This window comes from Protobothrops mucrosquamatus, unplaced genomic scaffold (genome assembly GCF_001527695.2).
Source record: "Protobothrops mucrosquamatus isolate PMUCROS unplaced genomic scaffold, P.Mucros_1.0 scaffold95, whole genome shotgun sequence".
In the NCBI taxonomy this organism is placed as follows: Eukaryota; Metazoa; Chordata; class Lepidosauria; order Squamata; family Viperidae; genus Protobothrops; species Protobothrops mucrosquamatus.
This window is the reverse complement of record NW_015386470.1, coordinates 1,876,381-1,886,738: the sequence shown is the minus strand read 5'-3', so window position 1 is coordinate 1,886,738 and position 10,358 is coordinate 1,876,381. Positions and strand designations below refer to the sequence as shown.

Genomic DNA, 10,358 nt, shown 5'->3' with positions numbered 1-10,358 from the left:
TAAAAATCATATCAGATAAAACCAAATCTTATAGATGTTTAGTTCCATTCTATCCTAAGGCCTAGTAAATTGACTATGTCTTTAGTGCCTTCCGCAAGAATTTCTTGTCTTAGCTCCACCATAAGCAAAGTCAATTCCTTCTGCATGCCTTAGATGTGCTTACGGGTCCTTTCCCCCCTCCTACGCAGTATTGACTGTGGCAATACAGTCTTTGGACAAACCTTGAACCCTTCCAACCACAAGAAAAGTTCCGGAGGCTCCAGTGGAGGGGAAGCAGCTCTTATTGGAGGGGGAGGATCCATGCTTGGCATTGGGACAGATGTGGCTGCAAGTATTCGGGTGCCATGTGGCTTTTGTGGGATCTGTGGATTCAAACCAACTGGCTATAGGGTGAGGTAAGTTTTATTTTATTTTTATTTATTGGATTATTTTTATAAATAACTCAAGGAGAGGTACATAGATAATACTCTTTTCTCCTCCTATTTTCCCCACAACAAGATGGGTCAGGCTGAGAGAGAGAGAGAACACCAGCTTTTAAGGCTAAGGTGAATCTAGAACTCACAGTCTCCTGGTTTCTAGCCCGGTGTCTTACCCACTAGACCAAACTGGTCTCTTCACAACTTTCACAAGTAACTGATAATATATCATGTATTGTCAACCAAGTCAAGGGTGAATGGCATGCCAATAAACAGTACAAAATAAGTTCTCTGTTGTGACTTTCATTTCAGAAACCAGTAAGAAACTAGCAATCTAGATTATAAATATAATGCTCACTAGATAGGAAAGTCAGGCATTTGTTAGGAATTAAGAGTTGCTAAAGGAAGGAGGGGTCACGTTTCTTCAGGTAAACTGGTCATGAATCTAACGATGAGTGGGCTAAAACAAAAACAAAAAAGTAGAAAAAAGTAGAATATAGCCTTCTGTCTCTGCCTATCGCTTTTATTTATTCCTTCATTTTCTCATTTATTCTTTCCCATGCAAGCATTCATCCTGCTCATTCATATTCCAGCCATGGCCTCTCTGCCTCATTCACAGCATAGCAATAGAATGAATCTCTAGAAATGTTCTTTTTATGTTCTAAACACTTGAAAAACGTCAGGGAGAAAATGTGGCATTGATCAGGATATAACTGAGTAATACAAACACAACAAATATATATTCCAAACCAGATCATGTTAGTGACTTGTTTCCTCTGGAGCAAGAAATCACCAGAATTGATTCAACCTCAAGAGATATTCGCGAGTGCTAAGTTGAATAGTAGGCTAGGAAGTTTATAAAATCGGAGTTGAGATTAAGGTATAGATATTAAACAATACTGCAGTTTTATATCTCCCAACTTTCCCAAAATAGCTATGCCAAAGAACTAGATTTATATTTGTGTATGAAAAAGCAAAAGTAACCACATCGTACATATGTAGAAGAGCATATATACAATGGTATATTTCGCCATTCACTGTTGCTAGTTAGTCTTGATATTTAACTCTGTTCCCTCACTCAAAACATTTTGTTTCATTCAAACTCTTGTCAAGATTTTTTTCTCCCCCATTTTCCAGATGGGAATGTTTATAGCAGTGATGGCGAACCTTTTAGAGACCGAATGCCCAAAAACTGGCCCCGCCCCCACTCCACCCCCTGCCCTGCCCCCACTCCGCCCCCCATCTCCTGCCCCGCCTGCCCGCAGGGCCACTCACTGCCTCCAGGGCCTGCCGCAGATCACCCAGGCAGCCCAGCAGTGCTATGGTGGTCACGCCCTCTGCCCGCGCCCTGCAGCATCAAATGTGCACGATGGGGTGTGAGGGCAGAGTCTTGTCTATGCTGCCTGGCTGCCATGTCCTTGGCTGCGCTGCTCTGTGTGGGCCACGCTCAGGGGCAACTCTCCTTCAGGGGGGCTGCTGGATAGGAGGGATCGTGGGGAGAGGTGAGGCTGGGGCAACAGCACGTGTGCCCACAGAGAGGGCTTTGAGTGCTGCCTCTGGCAGCAGTGCCATAGGTTCACCACCACTGGTATATAGCATCCAGATGGTGTGGAGGGCAGCTTTTAGAATCTTCAGGAATGGCTGGGAATTCTGAAAGTCTACATATCTGGAATGGCCCCGACTGGAGATAGCTGAAGTGTGAGGTTTCTCTATTTTTTTTTAAATGCAACACATGGTATTTTCTTACTGGGAAGAAAGAGGGCATTTCTTTGGCTGTTTTGCATAGTAGGCACTTAACCCACAGGAAAAGAAGAAACTGTCACCTACTTAATGATGTCACCATCTCTTTTACTTCTTCATTCTCCGTTCCTTAGTTCTTGAGTCATGGATCATCAAATGGGCATTTTAGACCTTTTTTTGCAGGTTTTTGATGGTAGGGATAGGAAAAATGGCCCAGGATACATTAGCTCTATTATGGATACTGATGGTTCCCAGGAAGTCTCCTTAAAGGAAAGGATTCTAATCAGTGACCCTTATTGATTACAATGCATTATTAATTTAAATGCATTTTTCCTACAAGAAAGGATTCTGAAGCCAAAGTTTGAATGTAAACTCTTTTGAGCCCTGACTCAAAATAAAGTTTAAACCTTTTATCACAAATGGTCCTCATTCTTTCTTCTTCTCCATTTTCTCTTAAAGCTCAAATCTCTTTGGGTAGTGTTGTTAGTTCTAGTCCAAATTCAACGAAAGAAGGTCAAGTTGTTTGAATTCACAGTATATTCAAGCATCATAATTAAACAATCAAGATGTGTTTTAGTAAATATAGATACTAAATAGCGTACTCTGGGACAGCTTTACACAGCCAAAGTACAATGTTGTAAGGACAATGAAAGGTGCCTATAATTTGATTATTTTTTTCAGGGAAAAGAATAATCCTGAAAATATTCTCAGTGTCTTTCTAATAGTTGCAGGTATCATTAGTATCCTGTAATAATATCACCTGCATTTCATGGTTCTTTTTCCTTTGGTTTTACCTGTCATTAATTTGCTTTTCTCCTTTGTTGTTGTGCAGTGTCAAAGGTGTTACCACTCCTGTAGCTGGAATGAATTCAGGTGAGCAAATCTATGGTTGATAATTTGTTATTCAGCTCATGGAGAAAAAGGCAAAGCTCCCTGATAGATATGTAGGTCTTCTGCTAATCAATCAACCATCCAAAATTGCACTCCAAGCTTTCTCCTTCCTTCTCCTCTAAAATCTTTCATGTCCTTTCCTGAAGAGCCTAACATCTTCTTTGCTATTTCTGATTTGTTTCATGGTGAACAAATATATTTGAAAAGGATTTAGTAGGGGGAAAAGGGAGACATCAGGTGACACTACTGTTTCATAATCCTCATCCAGTGGCCTTTGGGATGTTTGAGACCCCTATCCCATCACTGCTCAGTCACACTGAGGTGTCTTTTGTCTTTTTGTTTCCCTACAGTTTTTGGATTTATTGTTGCATAATGAGATCTCGGGTTCATTTACATTTATAGATATTATTTCAGAATGACATAGTAACTTAGAATTTTAAAGTGTAGTTGGATGGGATGACACCACAAGGAAACTAAAGGAGTAAAAATACAGTCTTTTCCTTGTCAAAAACTGCTAGATAAATGAAGCCACCTGAGTAAACTATTGTGTAAGTTCAAAATCCTCTAATTATTAGAAAGCAAATTCTCAGGGGACCTGTTTAGCTTTACTTTACTGCAAAACCATGTCCTGTCTTCCTTTAACAAGACCAGAGACCTTTCTCTCTTTGTTCCAGTCATCTCTGTGACAGGCCCAATGGCAAGAGACGTGGATAGCCTGGTGTTGTGCATGAAAGCCCTACTGTGTGATGAGATGTTTTCTCTGGATCCAGCTGTGCCCCCACTTCCCTTTAATGACAAGGTAATCAAATTGGATATAAAGATGAATCAGACTGTGTGTGTATATGTGTGTCTGATTATAGTTCTTAGTATTGGCCAGAATTTTTCAAGGATCTCCTTTCTCATATATACCTGCATATCATTTTTGGAGGTCTCTAAGTGTTTCCACCAGGAGAACTTCAGCTATTTGGTTGTGAAGACCCACTTATAGAATACCCTCCCCATTGAAGTATACTGGAGCTCATACTAACAACTTCTTCTCCTGTGCATTTTTAATTAACTTTGATATTAGTTACTTGTAGAAGTAGCAGGGATGCTAAGGATTCCCCCTCACATCCCACTAATCACAACACAAGTATTTCCTGGTAGCTGTTATATGATGTACTCTCTTTGTGTCTTTGTCTTTCTCCCAGTCCACAGCTAAGACAGATTAGGGTTGTCTGTAGGTTTCCAAATTTAAAATATATTTACTCTCTGATGCCCACAACTTTTGCCCTGAACACTATCACATAGTGCTTCATCAGTGCTTGTGGTTGCTTCATCAATATTGTGATCAGGGAATGGGATCTGGCTAAGTCCTATTGGTCACTTCAGGCTGCTGCAGGGGTAGCTGGTCCCATCCTTTCCATGGAGACACCATGTAATTTACGTCTATGTAGGCCTCTGCCTATGTATAGGTAGTCCTCACCAACCATTTGAAGTTATGACCAGTTGTTGAAATTGCGGCCATCATAGTATCTCTACAGTCATGTGATCAAGATTCAGGCACTTGGGAACCAGCTCAAAGTTACGATGGTTACAGCATCCCATGGTCACATGATCACAATTTGCAGTGTTTCTTGCTGGCTTCCCACAAGCAAAGTCAATGGGGAAGCTGGCAGGAGACTTCAAGTCACTGTTGCTTCTGATGCTTTTTTTTTTCCTGAGGAGGCCCTGGGCAGCGTTGGATCTTGCACTCCATAGTGTCCACCTGCTCATACTCCATAGCACCAACCTGCCCATCTATAGCTCTCGCCTGCTGGGCTACTGGCCAGGGATGCAGTTTCATCTGCATAAGCAAGTATTCTGGATTCTCACCTACTCCCGTGTCAAACTTGCATGATCCATGCGATCCTTGCTTAATGATCCATGTGATCCTTGCTTAACGATGGCAATAGGGATTGCTGAAATTGCTATCACTAAGCTATGTAGCCACATAATGTCACACTTTATGACCGCCATGCATACAGTAGCAATGGACATTCCTGTCCCAATTCCATTGTAATCCAAGGACTGCCTATAATATCTGATTGGCACTTTCTGGATGCTTATTAGATCTTAGGCAGGCTCCTTATATACCCAGATTTGGAACAGTATTAGACCTTTAAAAACATGTCTAGCTCTCTTTTCCTAGTGACTGGAATAAATGAAGATTTGTCTCTTTTCAGATTTACTCTCATACCAGCCCCCTGAGGATTGGATTCTACGATGGAGATGGTTATTTCCAGCCATCTCCCAGCATGAGAAGAGCTGTGCAGGAAACAAAAAAACTGCTACAGGAGGCAGGGCATACCGTAAGTTTTACACTAGGATTAAATATCTTTTTGGGTGGGGACAGTGACAGCAAGAGCCTTGGCATTTGAATGGCATGCTGCCAGTGGTATTCCAAAAGCAGCTGATAGAAGGCAAGTGTCTCCTTTGAATAAGTTTCATTTCATTTGTATTTAGATTCATTGAGAAGCAAACATGACTAGCATGATGGTTCCCCATATATTCAATCATTTTCCTCTTCAGTCACATTAAAAATTACAATCTCACCTTTTGGAGACTCACTATATTTGGGCTGCAAAAATCCAAATGACTATTAAATGCCAGTGGAGAGATAAAGAGAACTTTTGCTTTTTTTTTGCTCCCCTTTTCACCATCCACATTTTTGCAGCTCAGATCTGGCAGTCTTAAGATGTCAGTCTTGGGCCGTGCATCTGTGCTGTATTCTTATACGTAATTGGCTTCATTCATTCAATGGATGAACACATGGCTTTTAGTAGATTTAGGGGAAGAAGTAATTGCAAGCCATAAACAGGTTCAATTTGCTCAACTTTTAAAAGCAGAGTAAACTCTTTATATATGTTTATTGTGTACCATTAAATATGGAGTTTGTTTTTCTTTCCTCTCTCAGCTGGTACCATTCACTCCACCTCGCATTGATTTTTTGGTGGATGAACTCTTTACCAAAGGCCTCTATGCTGATGGAAGTTCCACATTATTGGAAAAATTGTGAGTGATTAAATACCAAAATTTCATAGAAAGAGCCAGTCTGATTTTTTTTTATTATTATTATTGTTTCCTTTCTATAAATCAAATGTTATATAAATCTATAAATCCTGCCAGCAAGGAGCAGGCTAAAGCTTATGATTTCCAATACCATGAATATTTGGTAGTCTGATTGCTGGAAAAAAAAGTGTCTGAGTCTTTTGTTTCTCCCCTTTTCCTATTTGGCTTTTCATGGAAGCATGTGGTAAGTGGCAGCAAAGGTTATTCAACAGATATTATCCTAAACTAGGATTATATATATCTGTGAGATAAAAGGGAGAAGAGCATGGTAGCTCTCATGGTTAAGATGCTGGGTTGGAGGTTAGCAAATCCATGTTAGCAAGCCTATGTTCGAGACCTGAGTGCTGCTATGGGGCGGGGTGGGGTGAGCTCTCATCTTTTGCTCCAGCTCCTGCTAAGGACATGAAAAGAGCCCCCCAACTGGGCATCTCCTGGGCAGCAGTGATGTCACCAACCTGGAAGCACCTCAGTGCTTCTGACATGAGCGCAAAAATCTACCTGTGAGGGATCCTGAACTCATGGATGAATAGTTCTTTCCCTCCCAACTTCCCATCTTCCAATTTGTGTCCTTGTTCCAAAAGAAGGGTCTGTTACCTCCTTATACTCTATATAATAATCTGCTTTCTTTCCCTTTCTACTATCTCAGTGATGGTGAATTTGTGGATTCCACTTGGACAAACCAGATTCGTTGTTACAGAATGCCAGACCTGCTGAAGAGACTTTTGGCTTTCCTTTTAATGCCTGTGGTGAGTTCTCACTTTTTTTTTTTTTTTTTGGTTTGCACAAATACACCATACTAATTTTCAGAATGAGTCTCATTTTATCCATAAACAAAAATGATGGAGGTGGCGTGTACAATAGCCTAGTAAGAATTTGTAGGATTCTTTCTGGTCCTTCCATATGAGTGGGAAACCAAGTTAATTTGTCACTGGGATTTTTCTGTGTCTAAAAACTCCTGGGTTACACATCATTTTTTTTTTCATTGCTTTGGGTCACCATCATCCAATTTAAATTAAAGTTAAAAACTATAGCAACACCACTCCGGTTCTACTGAAGTAGATCAGTAAAAAATGGATCCTACTCCTCATTATCCAAATTTGTAGACTAATCCCTGGAAATGCAGTTCCGAAACTCCTGGTGCTGCTGTTGATAGATCACTTGCTGTGATGCTTAGCCTGTAAGATCAAGAGAAATGTCAAAGACTATTAGATAGATGCAAACAGGAAATAGTAGCCTGAAGTGAATGCAAACTGAAATGGCTTTTCCCAAATTGATGTCCTTTGGATGCATTTGATTTCAACTCCCAGAGACTTCTATTAAGATTGGGGGAAAGTAAAGCTTAGGTTCTCTCAATTAGGCTAAATGTGATAAGCCCATAAAGCAGCCAATGGTTTATTAATTGGTATCTTCTCTGCTAGAATGAGATCATTCCTGAATTTCAATCAAAAAGATTGACAAATGCAGAAGGAGTGATATATCCAGTGGTGGGATTCAGCCGGTTCGCACCACTTTGGCAGAACTGGTAGCTAATTTTTTGTTGCCCAGGCCCAGAATGGACTTCTAAAAGTGGCATCCACACAGAGAACCGGTTGTTCACATATTTGAATCCCACCACTGGATATATCTGACAAGCCAAAGGACTATAGATGAAACCTATTATATATGCCAGCCTTTTCCAACTTCTTGTTGGGTTGGGATTAGACCTCATGTTGATAGGAATTGTAATGCCAACACATCGTGGTGCTTATTCATGAGTAAAATAAATTGATTCTTCTGTAGGAAAAGTTTGGGAAAATGAGAATGCTAAATGATGCTCTTGATGACCTTATGCGAAAAAAGGCACTGTTTTAATATTTTGGTCATTGTTTCAAAACTAGCTAAGGTTTAGATGTTTTTTTTGTTGCCAGGAATAATTCTGCAAGGCTGCTCAAGTCCTTGGAAATAGAGCCCTTGATATGCAACTGAAAATGTGATTGCTTCTTTTGCTTGTAATGCTTTTACAAGCATTTTTCTCCTCATTTCCATTGATTTGCTATTGTTGTATTTAAATCAGGGAAATGATGCTGGATTTTTTAGAGAAAATCATGTTTCTTTTCTTTTTGAAGTCAAAGCTGAATTGCAATTGTATATTAGATTGTCTCCTTCATAGACTGTCTCAAAATGACTTCCATTTTGAGCTCGGTCGTCTCAGTCAATCTTGTTAACAGAAATCAAGATCTAGCTCTCTTCTTTATAAAGTGGAATAACCAAGGTGAAAATCGTAATCTAAGAATAATGAATAATGATCCTGATACAGCCACTCTCAGGTTTTCATATGTTGCTTTTTGATGAGTCAATTCCCTATGAAACGATGGGGTCGAAAGCAAAGTGAAGCTCAGAGAAAATAGGATGCCTACAAATCTTAAATCATTTTCTGCAAAAAAAAAAACAAACCTGCACTTCTAACTCATCTTCTATTCAATCCCTCAGTTATAGAAAAAATTACTTCCAGCCTGACATTTCCCTATAAGAAAACTCTTCACCTATCGGTGAAAAAGACAGGCACGCACTATAATTAATACTTTTTATAGCACACACTATAATTAATGCTTTTTTAAAACCCACCGATTTTACTGGGGGAATGTACAGGCAGTCCTCAAAACCATTTGTTTAGCGACCATTCCAAGTTACAACAGCCTTGAAAAAAGTGACTTACAACTGGTCCTCGCACCTATGCTGCCGCAGCATTCCTACCATCACACTATCACAATTCAGGCATTTGGCAACTGGCATGTATTCATGACAGCTGCAGCATCCCGGAGTCATGTGATCGCCTTGGTGGCGCAGTGGTTAGAATGCAGTACTGCAGGCTACTGCTGCTGACTGCTGGCTGCCTGCAGATTGGCAGTTTGATTCTCAGTGGCTCAAGGTTGACTCAGCCTTCCATTCTTCCAAGGTCGGTAAAATGAGTACCCAGATTGTTGGGGGGGGGGGATAATATGCTGACTCTGTAAACTACTTCAAGAGGGTTGTAAAGCACTATGTAAAGTGGTATATAAGTCTAAGCGCTATTGCTATTGCTATCACCCTTTGCTACCTTTCCAGCCAGATTCCTACAAAGTCAATGGGGAAAGCAAGATTCACTTAATGATTGCAGTGGTTCATTTAACTGCAGTGATTCACTTAACAACTGTGGCAAAAAAGGTCATAAAGTCAGGCACAACTCATTTAACAACAAGCTTGCTTAGCAACAGAAATTCTGGTTCCAAATTGTGGTCATAGGTTGAGAATTACCTGTACCTCTTCTTCTTGAAAGTATATCACTTTTTGCTTGGGTTAAGCCCAGCTGTTTTAAGCGACTGCCTACTTTCACAAGATATTGGCAAATCAGATGGTAATTTCTACAACATGGTGGAGTGTTTTGCCAACCAATGGCTAAAACATATGAGGAATGGTTGCTGGAATTGGGTATGTCTAGTTTAACGAAGAGATGAATGAGGGGGGACATGATAGCAGTGTTCCAATATCTCAGGGGCTGCCACAAAGAAGAGAGAGTCAAGCTATTCTCCAAAGTGCCTGAGGGCAGGACAAGAAGCAATGGATGGAAACTAATCAAGGAGAGAAGCAACCTAGAACTAAGGAGAAACTTCCTGACAGTTAGAACAATTAACCAATGGAACAACCTGCCTCCAGAAGCGGTGAATGCTCCAACACTGGAAGTTTTAAAGAAGAGATTGGACAGCCATCTTTCCAAAATGGTGTAGGGTTTCCTGCCTGAGCAGGGGGTTGGACTCGATGACCTCCAAGGTCCCTTCCAACTTTATTATTATTATTATTATTATTATTATTATTATTATTATTATTATTATTATTATTATTATTATTATTATTATTATTATTATTATTATTAACTGATGGCCATCCATTGGCAGAAACTTCTCTCTTATCTTGCATGCTAATTCCCTGCAGTTTCCCCCCTAGCTCTTCCTTTGGGCTAAGTGATGTGGTGTCTTGCCAGTGTCCCTCCATATCATTAGCTGTCCCTCTTTTTTCTTCACATGAAATATGAACATGGCAGTGAGTCAGAGCAGGAACAGACAATCTGCTTGTAACCTTATTTTGCTTCCACCTTCTAGACAATTAGAAGGAGTGCTAATGGGTTCCATGGGAATAATGGAATACGTTCATGGATGGAAGATTTAAGGCAGTGTTTCTCATCCTTGGCAACTTGAAGATGTGTGG

At 40.3% G+C, this 10,358-nt stretch overlaps 1 protein-coding gene across 1 annotated transcript in view; it reads left to right on the top strand.

Annotated features, from left to right (window-relative positions):
- LOC107284491 (vitamin D3 hydroxylase-associated protein) overlaps positions 1–10,358 on the top strand; it is a 32,931-nt gene that overhangs the window by 10,927 nt on the left and 11,646 nt on the right. Inside the window, exons 5-10 of the mRNA XM_015812557.1 lie at positions 189–395; positions 2,989–3,029; positions 3,722–3,846; positions 5,252–5,377; positions 5,983–6,080; positions 6,784–6,883. Of these exons, the coding sequence (XP_015668043.1) occupies positions 189–395; positions 2,989–3,029; positions 3,722–3,846; positions 5,252–5,377; positions 5,983–6,080; positions 6,784–6,883 (697 nt within the window). The remainder of the gene's footprint in view (positions 1–188; positions 396–2,988; positions 3,030–3,721; positions 3,847–5,251; positions 5,378–5,982; positions 6,081–6,783; positions 6,884–10,358) is intronic.